Raw genomic sequence first — 21,935 nt, 5'->3', positions numbered from 1 at the left:
TGCAATGCAGTCTCTTTCGAATAAAGTGGTGGCTTCTTTGAGTAGTTCTGAATATTCTTCGTAGGAATTCACTGATTTAATTGCTAAAAAATGATCAAGAATCTCATCTGTATTCGTTTGGTTACCAAACCGTTTTTTTAAACTTATTATTAAACTCCCTAAGGTAATATTAGCAATGTTCCCATTGGTCAAAGATATCAAATATGTCTGGGCAACTCCTGTCAGTTTAATTATGATTAACCCTAAAATGGAGTTCTCTGAAAGTCCGGCACTCTGAGCCAAGATGTTCACCTTCTTTAACCACATTTCAGTGTCTTCGCCTCGATCGCCATTAAATTCACTAATTGCTTTTGCCACTGTCGCCATGTCGATATTAAAATGTTTATTAGTTGTGTTTATTTTCCATAATGAGGGGTAAAAATAATAAGGATATATAACATCCCCCCTCCAAGACGGTAGTCTCATACTAGAACTCATTAATCCCAAGCAGACCTTTTAAATCATAATGCCGCTTTTTCACGATCCTACCATTTTCCAAACTAACTAAGACGAGTCACCTCCGCAAACTTCCTTGATAACACCATATCCTAAAAACCTTCCTTTCTCATACTTACTACAACCCGATAAGTTCTCTTTCTTCGCTACCCTAACTCTCTGACCTTTATAGAATTTCTCTCTTTTGCGAGCCACAAACCTCCTACTATAAAATCCTTCAGGCCCATTCTCGATCATATCATGGCCCGTTTCGTCTCTTGAGGCCTCAAACGGTGTACATCTCAACCCTTCATGATAGCTGTTATTATAACGCCATATACATCTATTAACCTTGGCTTCAAAATCCACAGCATCATCTTTCAATATTCCTTCTCTTATGGTTCCTATTACCCTTTCCACTCTTCCATTACTTCTATGACTTTCTACGCTTACTTTCCTATGTAATACATTTTCCTCTGAACACCAATTCCTCATATATTCATTACTAAATTCTTTACCGTTGTCAGTAATTATTTCTACCGGTTTCATTCCTGATCCACACAACTGTTTTAAAAACCCTACAACCGAGCTTCCGCGTTTGTACTCTATTACTTTTCCCCAAACGATCCTAGTATAATAATCAATCACGACCAACACATATTTCCCTAAATCTCTAAACTCAATCAAATCCAAAGCAACCTTTTCCAAATAAAATCTTGAACTAACAAAATCACAACCACCACTCTTTTTCCTATTATATATTTGGCAAACTTCACACTTCTTTAAAACATCCTCGATATCCTTCTTCATACCCGGCCAATAAAATTCAAACTTCATTGCATAGTACACTGATCCTAAACTTCTATGTCCCAAATTTTCATGAGCATTGACAATTAAACCTTCACGCAATTCTTTCTTTGGAATCTCCGCTTCTCTACCAGAGTCAAATACCCAAATTTCCTTCCCATCAACAACTTTAACATGCTTGTCCCATTTACCCTGTGCCTGTTTAATACTTCTCTCCTTATTCATTAGCGTTTTCTCATTTTCATGTACCCTACTCAGTGCATCTGCTACAACCATGGTACTAGGCTCTCTATATTCAATGCTAAAGTCGAACTCTTGAATCTTTTCAATCCACCTGTTAATTCTACTATTGTTAAATGCTGGTTTATTTCTAATCTCGATCAATGCCTTATGATCAGTTTCTACCCTAAATCTTCTTCCGCGTAGTTCATATTCAAACTTTTTAATTCCCCAAAAGACTGCATACATCTCCTTCTCACTGATTCCATATCTCGTTTCCGTAGGCGTAAACTTTTTTGATGCCCACTGTACTGGTACCCAATTACCTTGATCATCTTCCTGCATTAAAACAGCACCCATTCCAACATTACTCGCATCCGTGCGTAACAAAAATTCCTTATTATAATTAACAATTGCTAAACCTTTTAAATCCCTAATCACTTCCCTTAAACTAATATATTCTTTTTCCATTTCTTCTGTCCATTTCCAATTACTTCCTCGTCCTTTAAGAGAATCCGTCAACGCCAATGTACGTTTTGCATAATTATCAATATGATTTCTAAACCATCCAGCCAGCCCAAGAAACTTCCTAACATCTGATACACACCCCGGTTTGGGAAATTCTAACGCTTCATTTTGCTTTATTTCAGATGGCAGTATCTCCTTGCCATTAACTGTTACTCCTAACAACATCACCTCTCGTTTACATAATTGAACCTTAGCCAAATTAATTTTCATATTATTCTCCTCTAATATATCCACAGCCTCTTTCAACAATTTGTCGTGACCCTCTCTTGTCTTACTATGAATCACAATATCGTCCATATAAATTTCGATTCCCTTACCAATAAATTTTTCAAAAATCCCATTCATTATTCTTTGTAATATCTGCGGAGAGTTTTTAAACCCCATGACCATCGAATTCCACTCGTATACCTTTTTATTAAACTCAAAAGCCGTCTTAAACCTATCCTTCTCTTCAATCTCAATACTATAAAACCCCTCCTTTAGATCTATCACGGTAAAAAATTCAGATCCCTGTGTACTTCTAATAACATCTCTTATCCTAGTTAACTCATAAGGATCCTTCTCTACAATGTCATTAAGAGCAATTAAATTACTTACTAATCTTATATCACCATTCGGGTTCTCAATCGCTCTAATGGGATTTCTCCAGTCAGATGTCGACCTTCTAATTATCTTTCTTCTTTCCAAACTATTAATATAATCTTCCGTCTTCTTCAACAAAGCCTGAGCTATAGCCTGCCCTTTTTTAACAACTTTCTTGCCTTCTTGAGTCTTGATAATACATTTTTCAACCTTACAAAAACTAATATCTTCATCCTCTCTTCCTCCTACCCGTGAAATAATCTCCTCTAAATACGCGATGCCTCTTACATCCCTTCTCAACAGAACTCTCTTATTATTGTCCCTTTTGCTATAATCTTGTATATCCCCTAAATTTTTCTTCTTACGTTTTCCACCATCAACATTATAATAATCACATTTGTCCGAATTGGAATCGTCATCACATTTACCCCCTAAGTCTAATTGCACTTTACATTTACCAACATAATTAAAACTACTTTTATTTCTTCTGTCTTCAGAATCTCGCCTCATTCCCCTACAAAATCTAACACTATGGCCTAACTTCCCACAATTGTAGCAACGCATATTCTTTTTATTTTCCTCACGAGACAACTTATTCTTCTCCTCAAATTTAGCCCATAACGCTAGGGACAACTCTTCAAATTCTTTTTTTCTCACTTGTTCCTTTTCCTCCTGAATAGCTAGCAACTCTAATTTTTCCTCAATTTCCTTCCAACTACCCTCTTGCGAGATCCTCTCAACAATAAAATTTCTCAATAAAATAGAACCTCTCCTAAAAATTTCTAATTTAAATCCACACTCATCAATTTTCTCTAAAAACAACTCATAAACAATCCTTTTAACCTCTTTTAATAATATTCTAGCCTCTTGGCCACGGTCCTCCTTTGTAGACCCATTTTCTGGTATCGCCCCCATGTGTTTATTTTCCATAATGAGGGGTAAAAATAATAAGGATATATAACATTAGTTTTTTCTTCTCTTCCTTCCATTTTGCTTGGGGGTAAAATATAAAAGTTTTAAATAATAAAATATTGAGAAATGTCAAACGTGTCAAATATGTAGAAGCCTTGAGCTCCTACGACAAAAATTTTATCTATAAATCATGTTTTTTTTATTTGTATCTAATTTTATTCTGGAAATGTTTTTTAACAAGTTGCCATCATAATACTGTAAAAAATGACTTATCTTATTATTTTAGATGTCGTAAATATACGGAGTCCTGTTTTAATAACGGGAATTGGCATATCAGAGATTTGTGTAAGTGTAAAAAAATTTTTACTTGCAAAGTAAAAAAACAAAAATCATATCTTTTCATTCATAACTCTTTTGCTTCTAAAGTGTATTGGCTGCTAAAATACTCATAGATCTATCATTTAACTTTCCTTTATCTTCTTGGTTATATTCTCGTCTTCGATTCCGAAAACAGAATTCAAAAACCTCTAAGAGTAACAGGCCGGATATTCCTTCAGAATCTTTAGTTTTGTAGTTTCAAAAATCCAATTCACTTCTTTATTTTGGTCTTAAATACCATGACACATTAAATAATTGCTTTGCGAGCATGGTATATTTATACAAATATTATTTAGATTATTACCTTATAAACTCTATTGGTTGACTATATAAAGTCGATCTTGATTAATTTTTTCAACTTCTAATGACATTATTTCCCTTTGAAATTTTATCATAATAAACTTTTTGCTATAAATCTTATAAACACACAGAAAGAATTTATTCAACTTCTGAAGAGTAATAATACATTTTAACGAGAAATTTTTTTTTTAAAATATAAATTTTTTCATTTACCCAAAAAGAATTTATCGATGTTTTTTTAAAAAAAAAATTTACCCCACATGATAATCTTATTAAATCTGATAAAGTGTACTCAAAATGTTGTTAGTCAAGAAATAAAAGATAGTAGCTTGCCAGTGTTGTACATTATGAACCGAGCATACCCAATCGGTCTAGTTTCAATGTTTATACTCCATACCGGGTATGAAATCGTAACAAAAAGAAATAAATATAAAAGCACTAAAGATATTGTGATAATATCTACATTAGCATATTGTCGTACTGCAACCGCAATTGGAGGAGTTCTTTGCATTGCCAATTTAGCAAGCTACATATTAAAATAATATCAATCTCAATTTATTATTACGTTTTCTTTAGTATCTAGATAATTTTAATCTTCAATCACTGTTATATTTAATATTATTAGTTTTTTTTATTTAAAAACACTTTCTACATGTAATAATTGTTTTTTTTCTAGTATTAAAAATTAAAATTAATATGAATTTTATAAATTGGAAAGTGTGCAGTCATATATCCTTTTTATGATCAGTACTAAATCTCTTTTTTCTTGTTTATAAAAGAATTTATTGTTTTGTAAGTGTTTTGACGGAAAGCATTATTAATATGTATAAAATTTTTATTCTAATAACTCATATGTTATTTTTGGCTCTCTCCAAAGACTTATACACCTCCAGATACTTCTATTATGTTTTTTTACACAAAATATTGGCATTGCAGGCCTTATTTGCGCTCAAGGCATAATTTTTTGTTTACTTCTTTTTATGATGATTGTATGTAAAAAAAACTTGTTATTTGTTAGGAAATTTTAAGATTATAATATTTGGTGAAGTTGTTCTGAATTCACATCCCATGCAGTGGCATATGAAATATATACCGTAAAATATTCATATTTGAACTAAAAAAATTATCGAAGAACTACACTTTGTTGTTTGTAAAATATCCAACAAAACCTCAATGGGATATTGTGTTAAAAGGTTAAAAATAATTAGTAAAAAAAAATAAAAATGAAATTTACGTGAGTATTTTTTTTTTTTTTAATAATTTAGTATTGGTTATTCCAACCCCTCTATTTATTATGAGTTATGGCCGAGACTTACTAAAATCTTCTATTATTCATTATATTAATTTTGCCAATTATTGTTTTACACAATAAATTAACTGATTATAAGCACATAGATTCTTATTTATACATTTGACAAACTTAAAATTAAATTGACGAACAATTTATTTCAATACATAAAAACGGATATTCGAAGCTTAAGATATTACGGTAATTATCATAAAAGAAAATAATATAAGATAAACAATTTCAAAATTTAAACTAATAATTTACAAAAAAAAATATGATATTAATTGAATATACTTTAGTCACAATCAAAAATTTACACCCAAAGATAAATTTTCTGCATACGTTTATTGAATAATAAAATCATAATGCATAAATAGATATTGTATGGGTCAGCCCACATAAATCTAACACTGCAATCTTTCATTCTTATTTCTATGTGGTGTTTTGTACTTGCAAGCTATTAAAAATACGTGAAACTTTTGATTTTACAATAATTTTTTTGTATTAAATTCATTAAAAATGTTACTACCCGGTTAAGAGATCCACATTAAAAGTCAAATTTTGCGACTTTTTCAAAAGAAATTATTTTACACTAGTTTAAGAGATCCATGGTCTCTTCTAGGGTGGATCTCTTAACCCGAAAACGCCGGTATTATTTTTTTATAACGTACTCATTCAAAGTTATTTAATAATTTCATGAACCCCTCAATTTTTTGTTTCTTAATAAACCCCTTATTTTTTATATATTTTTTAATTATATTCAATGGAATTATAAATCACTCAGACTAGTTGATATAATAAAGCCGAATGTTTTGCAAAAAATATAATAGGGTCGAAGCGATTGTCGTTCATGTTTTGATAGAAAAAAATATATCATTAATAATTTAACGAATAAACATTCCTCGTTTTTTTCTTAAAATAAACAAAAACGTAAATTTCTCGATATATCCCTGTATGTTAATATAGTTATAATTTAAATTATGCAATAAGAGTTTATATGGATACAAAGATAAATTACATTAAACTGAAACAAAATAGTAGAATAAAAATCAGTTCAGCGATAATGAAGGTAAATCATGATCAAAGAAAAAATAACTTACGAAGGCAATTAAATGAGATTAATACTGTGGCAAAGGAATCCCGGAAACAATATTAGATAATCACATTTATTATACATTAAACATATACTTAATTGAGCATTTTGTTTTTAAAAAACCTGCACAGATAATCTTGAACAGATTGAACTAGGTCCAATATAATATTTGTCAAAAAAATAAAGAACCTTGGTGGTGGTTTCTTTTGCTTTGACCTAATAAATGATGTGTTTTATGCTTCATTTTTTATGTCACTCAGTTTAATATCAAATGGCACAAGATTTTATATATTTATTTTTGTTTGTAACAAATAACCCGCATAAAGTAAATAAAAAACATGTATATATTCTCAATTTATCAAATAATTATTAGGGGGAAACGACATGGTTCGTGTGTATTGTTTTTCGTGTCCAGTATAATTTTACATGATTTTCGATAATTATATCGTCATTAATATTATTGAGTATATATGTATAGTTTTGATTAGCAAATTTTTTTGAATTTATTTAATTTTAGTTTTAAAAATAATATTTTCTACAACGACACTTAGTTTAAATTGAAGGATCACTTGATAAAAAGTTAAATTTTTTTAGAACGAATATTTGATCAAAACATTTTATTTGACTTTTGAAAATTTTCATAATTTAATCTACTAAATATAGTGTTAAATCAAAGTAATAAACTGATAAAAAAAAGAAACATACACAATAAAATAAATGTAATGTGTATTAAAATAATAGTAACAATAATGTTGAGAATAGTAGACATAAGGGGTATTTAATAATATTATAGCTATTTATAGTTATTCAACATCCCGCCCGAAAATACGACTGCGGTCTACTGATCTTTTTTAAAATTTGGCTTTTTGAAACATTTTTCTGATTCATGTCCCTGTTGTTTACAAAAACTGCAATTTTTCTTATTGGTGAGCTTATTCCTTCTTGTTCTGCTTGTAAGTATTTTAGAAGTGTGGGCCAAAAATTCCTCCATATCAGTGTGTAGGCTTAACATCATGTGGACTTCCACATTTCCCATAGCAACAGTAAGGCTTAAATATTTTATTATCATTTTATCCGTGGCTCCAAGCCGTTTTAAGTCCTTTCCAAGTCTGCCTAGATATTCAGTTACTGTTTCAGTGCTTTTCCTTGTGTTTGCACATACTTTTAAAACGGTGTCAGCTGTGAGTTTTTGGTCTTCGGCACATTTTTCGATGCCCTTCCATGTTGTAAACCTTCTTGTAATATATACTCTCCCAAATCTGTACTTGCATTCCTAATTATATAATTGAATTTTTCTTCGTCTTTTAGATTGGACTGCAGGTTCAAGAGTCTTATTTCCATATTTAAAGTTGATCTACATATACTTTTAGTTCTTTGACTAGTTTCTGTTTCCATTTGAGGGTAAAAAATAAAAATTTATGTATTTTGGTTTTATACAAGCAATCATATAGTTGGTACTGATTTGAGCTGAGAATGGCTCTTTTTGATCAGTTTATCGTTTACTTTTACTAAGTAAGAGTCATTTTCTAACACAGTATGTATCATTCCCTCTTCAATGTATTTATCGTTGAGCTTGTCCTGTGCCTGCATTGGGTTTTGTTGAATAAACACTTGTTCTCCAATTCTAAATTTTTCACGTGGAAGTTTTTTAAATTCTTTTCCGTATTTTGAATCTTTTTTATTCAATTCTTTCAATGTTTTATTATCAGGATCATCCCATGCTTCGTTCGGGGTACAACCTATTGCTCTATTAAATGTATTATTAATTTTATTTTCTACATCATATAAAATTTCTTCTAATGTTTCCTTTTGATTACATTCTATTTTTTTTAATGCTTGCCAAATTTTCCTATGTAATCTTTCTATTCTACCATTAGACTGATGCTTGTCTATAGATATTTTATGGTGATTTACTAACATATTAGACATGATTTCTTTTATAGTTGTAGCTGTAAATTCTTTTCCATTGTCTGTAATAATTTTCTCAGGAACTCCAATCTCTTGAAACATTTCTGTTATTGCATTTCTACAAACGCTAGCTTTCTTTGATTTTAAGGGCTTTATCATACATCTACGTGTAAAGTAATCTATACAAGTCATAAGTGTCGTCTTCTGGTCAATAAACATTAGGTCCATTCCAAATATTTCTAACGGCCTTTGTGTTTCTACAAATTCTTCACCTCCTAAGCTTTTTTGATCGTTTCGGACACATGATTCACAGTTTTTTATATAATTTGTTATCGATTCTGTCATTTTTGGCCAATAATAGTTCTTTTTCAATTCGTAAGTCATGGCACTTATTCCACCATGCACGGTGTTTACTTCGTGTGCTTTATATAAAATATCTTTTCTTTCAAGAACTTCGGGGAAATATCTAATTTCATTTTCATTTACTTTATAGTACCACTTCCCATCAGAATCGATTTATACGTTTTTATTTTTAGTTCTAAGTTCTTCAACTCCTTTTGGATCCTCATAAATCCTGCTAATTGCATCGGCGTCTATTAGTTCTTTGCCTTTTCGATATTCAATTTCGAAATCGTAATCCTGTAATTTTTCTCTCATTCGTTCTAGTCGTAGGTTTCCAAAAATGTGTTTATCCTTCATAGATAAAATTGCAGAATGATCTGTTATTACTTTAAACTTTCTTCCTCGTAGATAATAATCAAAGTGTGTAATACTCCAAGCCATCGCCAGAAATTCTTTTTCTGTAATTCCATATTTTTTCTCGGCATCTGTCAGTTTCTTTGATGCCCAATCTACAACTGCAATTTCTTTATTGTGCTCTTGTTGTAGGCATGCGCCGATTCCTGTATTTGATGCGTCGGTGGATAGTATAAAGAGTTTGTCGTAGTCAGGAATATGTCTAGCAATCTTACTGTTGATTCTTTCTTTAATAATATCAAATGCTTTTTGTTGCTCCTCCTTCCATATAAACTCATTCTTCTTTTTAAGTAATTCATAAAGCGGAGCAGATATTGTAGCTAGGTTTGAGATAAACCTTCTGTAATAATTGGCTAATCCTAGAAATCGTTGTACCTCATTAATTGTAGTTGGTACTTTAAAATCTAATACCTTTTTTTGATGTTGTTCTATTGGATATTGTTTCTTTCCATCGATCATCATTCCTAATAATTTAATAGTTTCTTGTTTAAATTGTAATTTAGTTGGGTTAACCTTGAAGTTGTATTTTTCAAGTATCGTCAAAACATTAGCTAGGTTATTGTCATGTTCTTCTTCTGTTGTTCCAAAAATTATTATGTCGTCTAAATAGACGCAACAAGCAGTTTCAAGGTGGTTTTCTAGTAATCTATCCATTATCATTTGAAACATGCCAGGTGAATTCTTAAAGCCTTGTGGCATCCGTGTGTATTGATATAGTTTATTTTTAAAATAAAATGCGGTTTTATATTTATGTTCAGGTTTCAGGTGTATTTGATAGTAGGCATCTGTCAGATCTATAACTGTAAAAAATCTTTTGCCTCGCGTGGCATCTACTATGTTTTGAATTACAGGTATTGTATAGTTATTATCTTCAACTAGGTTATTCAGAAATTGCATATTGTTTGTAATTCTAACAGTGCCATCTGGTTTCAATACTGGTCTTATGGGATTACACCAAGCTGATGTCGAACATTCTATATATCCTTGTTCTAATAATTTGTTAATTGTTTCTTGTGCTCCTTTTATTAGGGCCTGTGGTATGTTTCTGTATTTTATATTAACTTTTTTACCTATCGGTGTGTTTATCTCACACATTATATCCGTGTATCCTTTACTTGTCTTTCCATCAAAAACCTTTGGAAATTTTCTTACAAGCTCCGAAAGTTCATTTTTAAGTTTTTTTACTTTATTTAAAGTTGGCCTGCCGATAACTATATCTTCATTGGAATTCTTAAAAGCTCCTACATAACATTCCTGAGTAAGTATAATATCATTGATTTTTAATGTTACCTCTACCTTTTTAGTCAGTTCTGTTACTACCCCAAACACGTTTTTTATTGTTGTATGTTCACAGGGTAATGCAATAAGTCCTCTTTCTTCTACCTTCTTTTCATTGATGATGTTCACATCTGATCCTTCATCCATAAAAGCGGAGATATTTACACTGTTTAGTTTTATCTCAGTTACATTATCACTTTTGTTGTTATCTATAGGCTCTTTTACTAATTGATTAAATTTTTTCATTTCAGTTTTGTCAGTTTGTTTAATGGGTTCTTTATGTCTTGGCTCTGAAACGCCTTTTCTTCTCATTACTGTCTCTCTATTAGCTCTTATCTTTTTTACAGTTTTCTTAATATATTCCACTTCATCTTATCTTTTAGTATCATTTCTTTCTCTTTGTAAATATTACGTTCCATCAAACATTCTTGGATAATCAACATTGAATCTAAGTTAACACATGTATTCTTAATAAGCATTTTAGTAAATTCTTGAGGCAAGTTGGCTGCACTTGCCAGGGGAAGAACTCTTTTTATCCAAGTTGCTGTTGCTTCATTATATTTTTGTTTTGATTTTAAAATTTTCTCTAAAGCATTCCTTTCCATGTATTTTTTAATTCTTCCCTTAAATGTTCGCCATGTAATTTTTGTAAAATTTTCTTTGTTTGTGTATAAGAAATAAGCGGCTTCATCGTCTGAAAATAATAAGACGGTGTTTATTTTTTCCTCATCTACAATTATATTTTTGTCTTTAAAATATATCTCAAACTTCATGCAATCTACAAGTGCACTTTTTAAACTGAAGTTGGGTGCTTCCATCCTTCTATACGAGTTTTCCGTACCGGGAGCCATGTTGAGAATAGTAGACATAAGGGGTATTTAATAATATTATAGCTATTTATAGTTATTCAACAAATAATAAAAATAAATCTCTAATATTCTACAGTTAAACATAAAAAAAGTAACTGCTACTTTATTTTTACATCAAGTAATTCTTGATTTGAGTAAGAAGAAAACAGGATATATTACTACTAAACCCTTTAAATTCCAACATTTTAGTCTTTTTTAGATGTCATCGTTAGATAGATATTTATATCACAGACTTTATAAGATTAAAGATGATTTAAAATTTATATTAAAACTCAAATTGACTTAGAGCCTATTAATTTGAAATTATTTGATTATGATCGGTTGCTGTAAGAGCAACCCTATTTCACTTACATGTTTATTTAAATATCAGAAGCGGAAAAGTATAATAATGTTTTGTTGTATAATTTCAAATTCAGGATAACGATAAATATTACATATTGACATTATTTAATAAATTATAAAACAATACTTTTTGATTAATATCTAAATATATGTAATTTTTAACAAGAAAATTACATAATTTTTTGTGTTTTTATTTATTTATCTGAATATCCACAAGCAATTTATTTTCCCTTTTCAAATCATATCTATGATTTTTTTTTATTGTCTTGACTAGAAAAATTATCTTCTAAAAATTTGTTTCAACAAAATAAGCTTCATAAATTCTTTTTGCTTAAAAGTAAAAGAAAACAAATTTTTTTTGACTGCAAACTTATCGCAATTATAGCAAATATATTTTAAAAGCCAACAAAAGTTCATTTGATTGTTACCGGACAAGAAAAATGGAGGGAAAACTAGAACAATTTTTTTTTTATTATGATACATATTTCAGAAAAAATTACAAAGCTAGGTATCAACGAATAATAATTTATATAGAATCGATGAAAGTCATAGCGTCATGTATGATGGGAAATCATTATATATTTATATCGCCATTTGCAGTTTTGATCTTTAATCTAAACTTGTTTTTTTTTTGCACAAAAAACGCGTTTTAAAATTCAACAAATGGATATAGTGGTTATTATTTGAAACCTGCAGGTTTTCTGGACGTGTTATATTGAGTTTTTACGCATAGTTATAATTTATCATACATTGACCAGAGAAATTATATACTACATGAAAGGATCATCTTCTATACATTTCCTACCAAAAAAAAATTTGTCAATCACTTAACTGATAAAAGCAATTAAATGGAAAAATTTATACATAATGCAAAGCTGGACAATAAACCTAAACAAAAACTAAACTTGGTACAATGATTATAAAAATTCAATTATTATGAACAAATTATAGATTCAATAAAAGTACTAATTACATACTATATGCTAAAAAACAATTTTAAGTCTATATGTTATGTTTTATAATTACATACACATATTACAAACAATTTTAATTAACTTAATTTGATACAAATGTATGACAAGACATACATTTTAATTTTTTTTCAGACAGATATTTATATCACACAATTGATCTACTTAGTGGTTGTTTGCTTAATATTATAGGTTCATATCTCTTTACCAATGAAACTCTCTACTCACTTAATCTAATATTTCTGTGGAAACCAAATAAGATGTAAAATCAGCCAAAGTACTCTGTCTTGAGAATTTTTTGTTGTATGGAACAGTAACTATGATATAAATCAGATAATATTTCTTTAAATATCTGTAAATAATATTAGATTTATGATCTATTAAATTGCAAAAGTATCTGTAATGATTTTAATACGTGTATCTGAATTAAACTTTCCAGTTTATGTACTTACGGGTTAATTGTTTCTATACAAATATTTGGGTGCATCTTTAGTAACGGGCCAGAATTTTACAGTTTTAAAAAATAATTTTTACCCCCCTAAATGGAGAATACAAATTTTGAAAACTCTGGCCCGTTACTAAAGAAAAGCACCAAAATGCAGCTTGTGCTAATACAAAGACTTTTTAATGACTTAGACGCCTGTTTAGAGTCTTTAGTGTATTTAGAAGTTCTAAAAGAAGAAAAACCATGCACCAAGTGTGGCTCTATAATGAAGTTAGGGCCTAGAAGAGAAGTAGTCGTTACTAGAGGAGCGTATCGTTGCATGAATTACAAATGCAATGTCAGGTAAGCTATTAATAAAGGCTGCAAACTGCCATTATTTACTTTTTGCGATCTTATCTTTATGATACTGTGTAGGGACTCTTACTTTCAGATAATGGCGAGATTAGGTATTTCTACTGCTACAATTTCATCGGCTAAAGCAAGGTTAAGAAGTATTTTTAGGGAAACCATCCGAAATAGAATGGTAATAGGTGGACCGGGTCAAGTTATCCAAGTAGACGAATCCGTAATTTGCAGAAGGGGTAAAATACGGTCCCCTACAAGCGCCGATGATTACATAAGGGACACCGTTTGGATCGTAGGCATAATTGATACACAAAACCCTTCAAATTTTTACATTACGAGAGTAGAAAATAGAACGGTTGAATGCCTTACAGCCGCTTTAGAGGGAAAAATTGGCGTGGGTTCGGTGCTACACAGTGACGGGCATCCGAGTTATCCTCGTGTTGCCGAGAACTTATGTTTGGATCATCATGTCGTTAATCATTCTATAGGATTCTTATCAACTGATGGCATACATACAAATAACATTGAAAACGTCTGGCCACAATTAAAATCAGAGATGACAAAAGAACATGGAGTAAAACGGTCTGAAATAGATACTTGGCTAGACGAGTTTATGTTTAGAAAGAAAATGTTGCGAGAAGACGACATAAACGGCTTTTATCATGGATTTCTTGATCTATTATCTAAGTTATTGAATTAAAACTGCCTTTTTATATGTTTTTTATGTATTTTTTCTAAATTTTTTGTTTATAAGGGGGGACCCTTACCTTCTGGCCCGTTACTAAAGATGCACCAATATTTGTGCAATTAAGACCATTATCATTTAACCAAAGTGATCTATACTTTACAATTCTTTTACAACAAACAAAAAATACAGACTCTACCCTATAAATATATACGTATACAATTACAAAAATATTTTTACTATGCGAAAAATAATATCGTAGCTAATCTTAAATTGCAACGAAAACGCGCATTTTTATTTACCATGTTCATTTAAAAATGCAATTAAAGGAGTGGTGGTGTACCAATGCATTTCTATACAAGCTATTTAAGGTTTTCAATATTATACATTGGTCTATATTTCAAAATTTATTTTCAAATCTAGAGTGGTGTATGAAAATATAAATACGTGTGGGCTAGTCAAACAAAAGTAAACGCTAGTCCGTTTCTTGCTACATTTTGGTTAATTGGAAAATCATGAAATATGATTTTACAACTATTCTAAAAAAAGAGCTATGGAATGGTACTGTTATTACACATGCTGATTTTGAAAGCATACTCTTACTCAAATTATAGTTGTATGCCATATGACTTTGATTGTGGTGAATTTATTAGGATGATAAGTGTCATCGTACTAAACAGAATTGTTTTAAATTGTATTTCTAAGTAATAAATAGTAAGTTCGATTTTAATTTGTACTTAGAGGTATTAAATAAATCACTATCTGATCTCAAAATTTTTGCAATGAATGTGTTTTTGTAATTATGTTAGTTTCTCTGAATCTTTCAACAAATATCACTGTTTATATTGGTTACAAGTATAATCATTACAATTTTCTACTTCAAACTTTTGGAATGAATATATAAAAATACAATAATATTGTTTAGTCATGATTTGTATATATATTAAATATTCATTTGATATATAAATATCCCTTTATCCCGAATGATCTTCTTATTAAATATGATTAAGTGTACAGAAAATATTCTTACAAAAGAAGTGGTGATACAAAAAAAATCATTTTTTTCTGCAATTTGGATTATTGGTTTCAGTATAATTGCTATATCTATTCTTGAGTGTCTTTACAAGTTGTATGATCGGCGTCGTACAATAACTGATCAGGTTAGAGATTCGGCTATTGCCGATGGAGTTGTTGATTGTTGTAAAAGATTTTTATTGTTTGCGATATGGATTCTCATATACAGTACAATATATTGGATATTTCGAGTTGATTATTTATTAATAAATTAATAAATTATTTGGTTAAAGGTGTTAGATTAGATCTCCATAATTAAGTACCAAACACTTAATGTAAAATAATAAATAATTAAACAATCTCAATAGGGCGTATAACGTAATTAACTTACATAGTTTATGATTTTAGACCTAAAACAATTTTTTGACGCTCAAAGGGAATATGTATATAAAGATAGAAAAAGATGTGTATCCCGAGGTATGGACTATATAACTTGAAGTACATAGTTAGTATATGCTATTAATGTTGATAAAAATTTATATATCTATTTTTAAACTAACATGCCAACCAGAAAAAAAACATCGCATATACTTTCATTAAAAAAAACAGTTTGTTTATATTTCACAGATCGTAAACAAATAGTTAATAGCTTTATTTATAATTTTATATGTTCATATTGTATGTGGTTATCAAAGAAAAAAATATATTACGATTGATTAAACGAATCTTTTGATAATAGATAAAAGGATACATCCAAAAAAAATCATTGCAAGTAATGTTTAAAATACAGGAAACAATATTCATATATAGAATTTGTTAACACCAAGAAGATAATGGATCAAGTAGCGCCGGTATTTATATTCGAAGAAAACAAACAAGGCTGGAATATTAAATAAAAATTCAAAAGGTAGTGGTTTTCGTATTTACAGTATGGATGCAATCTTTAAGGAGGAAATATGCAGATCTTTAAAAAAATAAATATTTGAGAAAAGTACGAAATTATGGCAAATTGCCTAATTAATTTTGATACAGCTATTAAAAAAAGTATTTTTCCAAAAAAAATTTAACTAGAGATTACTTTAAGTAAAACGGAAAAAGTAAAAAAACAACACGAAAGTAAACTTGTATTTTTTAATCGATTCATTAAGAATGAAAATACAATTTGATATAACACCATACACATAAATGCCTGATAAGGGGTTGGGGAATTAAAGATAAAAGTTATCGTTTCAATAAACGATTATACATTAAGATAAAAGAAATAAATGATCCAAAATTCACAAAAAATGCAAGCTAAGATCCAAAAAATATTGGAACGCACAATAACAATCAAAAGGGAATATGGCCTATACACTCTAGACTAATTTAACTGGACTCGTGACCTAAAAAATTGGAAAACAATAATATTTAAGATACTCGATTCCAACAAATCACATGTTGTTATAGTACAGAATATTTGAGATGAGAGATAATATTTGTCGCTAGATGTATTTAATTAATTCTATTGCATTTATTACATTCTTGCCTCAAAATTTATAATAAATACTTTGTAGCATACTTATACATTATAAAAATTTCTTTCCCCGGATTCATTTAGTTTTTTACTAATTCCAATTAAGAACTTGGTTTAAATATCCATTTTTGATAATCCGAGAGTCTAAATACTTAAATTTTTTAGATATCTTGTAGATTTTTCATATAGTATGCTAAAGCTGTACAAAACAAGTAAAGAGACACAAATATTAATTTAATTTGCATGCTTATAAAAGTTAAACTTATATGAAAAAAGACTATAGACCCAAATCTTTAAGATTGATCTAATTTAAGCTCGTATCGAACAATTAAAAATTAGGCGCTCGCATATACAATCACTTAAAATAACCTATATATTACATATTTTAAATATATATTTTTTAAATTTAACTTGATGTTGTCTATAACCTAAAAACCTCGTAAATATTATCAGAAATTTATTTAAATAAATCCGAATAATTGTACTAAGGAATATCAAGAGCGAAAAAGAAAAAAAATACTAATTTTTAGTCGGATCGATTTTTCATTTTTATTACATTGTTGAGCTAGTGTCTTTGTCTAAATAATTTAATGACATGAATCTAAAAATGTATTGACATTTTTTGAGTGGGTTTAATTTGTTCGCAACGTTTTATTTTTATTTTACCATTTTAATTTATTTTTTTCTTGTAATTAACTTAAAATTATTGAAGTTAGTTTAAGTAAGTTATTTCAACTGAAAGCTTATAATATAAAATTTCAATTTCTAATTTTCTAAAATGGTTATTGCTATATGAAATTACCTAATTACCACATTTCATCGTGAAATCGACTTTCGATTGATTTATTTTTAGCAGATAAAATTAAACAAAAAAGTAGAAGCAAAAAGATTGCAAATTTTTTTAGTCATAAAAAATAGATATTGATTTAATTTCATCTTTTAAGAACGTAACATAGTATAAAACTTTTCTTAAGTAAAGCATATTCGTATTTTCGATATAAACAGGCAAAAATTCTATTTTTTAGTGTTGCATATTTACGAAAAACACACTACATCAGTCAGTTACATTTCTGTATTGTTTAAATTTATATAAGGATTCAAAATTTCGAAACTTTTAAAGTGTTCATTGCCGTATTATACGCGGGTCTAAACAATCGACTTCGATACAAGAATTTGGCATAACTATATTATGGTCATCGGAAATTTTTGTAATTAACATTTTATATATATATATATATATATATATATATATATATATCTTCTATAATGCCATATGTTTAGAATACCAACTCTTTATATATTAGGTTTTTTGGTCACACACCAAGTCTAAACGTCGTTAGAAATTAAACTTCATTTTTCTCATTTATAATATATGTATTAAACATTATCGCATTACCGAATATTTGAGATTATGTCCATTTACAAATTATTTAAATGCAATGAAATATATGTTGTTTTTTATTTAAAAAATCTTTATATAATCTAACTGTAATAGTAATATTTAAAAACAGGTCTGTGCCATTTATACAGTTCTTTTTACATATTATTTGTTTTTATGAAGCAATTTTATGTATTTACTAATTGGAATGAAAACACGGGGCTATTTTCGAAAATATATTAAAAATATCATTGTGTAAAATGTATCAAAACTAGGTACGATACGATGTATTTGACACGCATAGCATTTCTAAAATAACTAATTTAAGCTTTCTTTTTTTAAATTTTTTTAAGATTAGAATTTAATATATATAGCGACCTCTTTGGTTTTTTGACTTATTATCTTGGCAAGGAAGAATTTAAAAAGTTAAAATTATGCTTTCTTAGATATCGCATATAGTAAAAAAAAACCTTAAAAGTTATTGTTTTCAAAAGATAATCCATAAATCTATGATCCTAGACTCATTTTTGTGATTTTATTTGACCAACATTTTTACATTTTTTTGTTAGGAGGTTAAATATATTTGAAAATGATTCTGGCAAGCATTAAAACTGAGTTTTACAAAAAAGTAACAAATTAAAAATGTATTAACATAAAGTATGCGCATGTATGGCCATAAAATTATTAAATTATATCAAATTTATTGTTGCATATAGAAAATATGTATTTAAATAAATATTTTATAAAAATCAAACTAAAAAAGAGATAAAATTGAATTAAAGTATAAGAAATAAATGATAGTGCACGTTTGTCGATATAACTTTTAAAAATCTAATATCTTCTTTTTTTTATAATTCTAACAAAATAGTGTTTTAATAAATTTAATTTAAAACACCTGATTTTAATCATTTAACGTAATTATATGAGGTTTTCAACAATACGTTTAATTAAAAACTAGAAATTTCATACAAAATTTCGAATATATTGTAACTTTTTTCCTCGGTCGTAGTATATTGCAAGTACAACAAAAAAAGAGATTTCTTTCTCTTTAATATACAAGTGGGCTGTGGTTTTGTACCTCTGCTCATTCTTTTTTAATTAATTTTTTAAACATAAAAAATGGTACAAAAGTTCCAAACTAAGCTGTAACGTATTTTTTAATCTAGAATTTATCAAAATATAATACATATCATTTTTTAATAATATTTAATTTTTAATAAAATTTGACGTTTATAATTATAAAAACTATCGAATTTTATCCCATATGTTCTTCTTTATAAATATGATAAAATGTGCTGAGAATATTCTTGCAAGCGAGATAGTGAAAAAAAGTTGTCTTATGGTCCCATTCATTAATATTTTTTGGTTAAGTCTTTTTGTAATTGGATCAGCATTTCATTTGTTACTTCAACTGTTGGTTATGAGACGAGATTATCACAGTTGGTTCGACATTTTTAACATCAATTTTAGAGTGTATGGCAATTACTTTTGCATTTTTTCTCCTTTTGTACTGTTTTATAATGTGGTTGCAAATTTCTTTTCTTAATATTAAATTATAATTTAATTTATCAGTAGTCATATTTTTATTACAATGGTCATAATTTATGAACATCAGTTCATATATTTGCTTTTTACAGACAATACTCAATAATAGTTATAATACTGTATTTTCTTGTATAATATATACTTTTTTTGCTTAATGATATTATGATATGTGTAAAACACCATTTTCTTTAATTAATGTAATATTGATAGAAATCAATAAGTAATTTTTATTAAGATATTACAATAAGATTTGATAATTTATTAAATATAAAGTTTAATCTAGAAGATTTGCCCCAATGTTCTTCATATTAACCTCAATTGAAAGTAACAAGATAATTTATCAAACTGAAATAGTCAAACAAGTAGATTCTTCGTATCATTGGGAAGGACCAGTAATTTTAGTAGCATTTTTTATTTTTTTTATTTCATGTGTAATCAACTTATACAACCCAAGACGTACAAAAAAACGAAAAAAGAGAAACAAAATAGTAGAGAATCACATTGAGTTTTATGGTGTGTTTGTTTTTTATTGGTGTAGTATTGTGGTTATAATTAATACAGTCTATTCTTTATTTTTTACTAAATAAACTATTAAGTTTTATCGTATTATTCATAATTGAGTTTATATTTTTATTTTCTTGGTTGAGATTTATTATTTTGCTATGTTTTCACGTGTTTAGACCATTATTTTTTTAGATCTTGGCAAAAAAAGACACAAGTCTTTTTAAAAATCATTTTGATGGTGCAAATAAACACATTATATATAGTGTTTTAATTAAGTAAATGGAAACTTTTGTTTTATTATAAAGATTTTTAATCTATTTTAGTGAATTAATGATAAAAAAAAAAACTTTTATAAGACATAGTAAAAACAATTGATAATTCTAATTATTATGACAAATTGGTAATTTTATAAAGTTTTTGCTAGTCTCTTTAGAACAACACGACAAAATTAAAAGATGTACAAAACATCGGAAAAGTTAATAAGCTTTGAATTAATTTTTAAACATTACAAATTCGTTATGTCACCTCTGTGAAAAAATGATCATAAAAAAATCAACCTACTTTTTTTTGATGGTCAAAAATATTATTCTCAAACTTCGGATTTAATAAACAGCAAACATATTTATATTTTACAATAGAAGATTAAATATATGCTGAAGTATAAGTTCTATTATTTTTAAAACATGTATAATTTGCACGGAAGATACAATAAATAGTAAGATCAGATTTAAATGAAAGTTTAAAAGCAAAAGAGAAATGATTTAAAACAGTTACAAACATATATTTCAAAAGTATAAATTTCTTGTTTTAGACGTCATTTAAATTTACTTTTTTATAAAGGTTAAGAACTTAGCATATGAATGAGATGTTGCAATAAGACCATTTTTGGCCTTTGACAATAGTGTTTAATTAAATGTTAAAAAGTCAAATTAAGTTGTCGGTTTTTAATTTATATTTAAATTTTTATTAAAAATGACAGTTCTGATTTTTAAATGCGTTTCATAATTTAGCCCTTAATGTTCTTCTTACTGAACCTGATTTTGTGTACTGATTCATTCGTAGCAAAAGAAATAGTTCAGCAAATAAACTATATGCCTCATTTGATACGCCACAGTGGAATAATCGTCAGTATTATTTTTAATGCCATTTCTTGTCTATATTACATATATGGACCAGATAAAGACGAGAATAAGAATTATAGAAACAAGATTATCAAGCATCATGTGGCTTCTTGTGCTAGTATGATCGTTTTCTGGATGGGTGTTGTAATTCTAGTTGGCGGAAGCAAATAATGCATCTCAATAAATTTATTATGGTAAATCAGTATTTTTAATTTTTTTTATTCGTATATCATCGTGTGTAATTAATAGCACGTTTTGTTATCAAAGAATTATAAGGTCTAACTTATAAGCATATTTCTCTGATTTAAATTCAAATATAAGTGATTGAACCAATCTGCCTGTTTGCCGGTATCACTGAGGAAGCATAATAATAATTACATAATTCGCTATTCAAAATAGGTTTCTGTTTTTAGAAATGAACGTTTAAAATCATTTTATATCATGATGTACCCGTAAAAAATTTAAGATTTTTGTGTTATTTCGTACCACGTAAATTGTTAAAAAAAAGTATTTTAAACTAAATTTTTATTTTATTGTTATACTTTTTTGTTAGACAATAAAGAGGTGTTCAATTATCCTTAGAAATATATGATGAGTTATAATTGAACAAAATGTGTGGGTTGAGGCAAAAAAATTATAACATTTATAAATAATATATTAATATAGTTCAGACAAAAGAT

General features: G+C 28.2%; 2 protein-coding genes across 2 annotated transcripts; both read left to right on the top strand.

Annotated features, from left to right (window-relative positions):
• Positions 1–4,460: 4,460 nt before the first annotated feature.
• On the top strand, positions 4,461–4,742 carry VNE69_11148 (putative SP-containing membrane protein; the record flags this gene model as incomplete). Its single annotated transcript, XM_065475058.1, has 1 exon — positions 4,461–4,742. The coding sequence occupies one exon, from the start codon at positions 4,461–4,463 to the stop codon at positions 4,740–4,742; it is 282 nt and encodes a 93-aa protein (XP_065331130.1).
• Positions 4,743–21,150: 16,408 nt separating this feature from the next.
• Positions 21,151–21,426, top strand: VNE69_11147 (putative SP-containing membrane protein; the record flags this gene model as incomplete). Its single annotated transcript, XM_065475057.1, has 1 exon — positions 21,151–21,426. The coding sequence occupies one exon, from the start codon at positions 21,151–21,153 to the stop codon at positions 21,424–21,426; it is 276 nt and encodes a 91-aa protein (XP_065331129.1).
• Between the last annotated feature and the right edge of the window lie 509 nt (positions 21,427–21,935).

Source organism: Vairimorpha necatrix, chromosome 11 (assembly GCF_036630325.1).
Source record: "Vairimorpha necatrix chromosome 11, complete sequence".
In the NCBI taxonomy this organism is placed as follows: Eukaryota; Fungi; Microsporidia; family Nosematidae; genus Vairimorpha; species Vairimorpha necatrix.
Note: the sequence above shows the minus strand (reverse complement) of the source record. Positions and strands in the feature narration are given on the sequence as shown.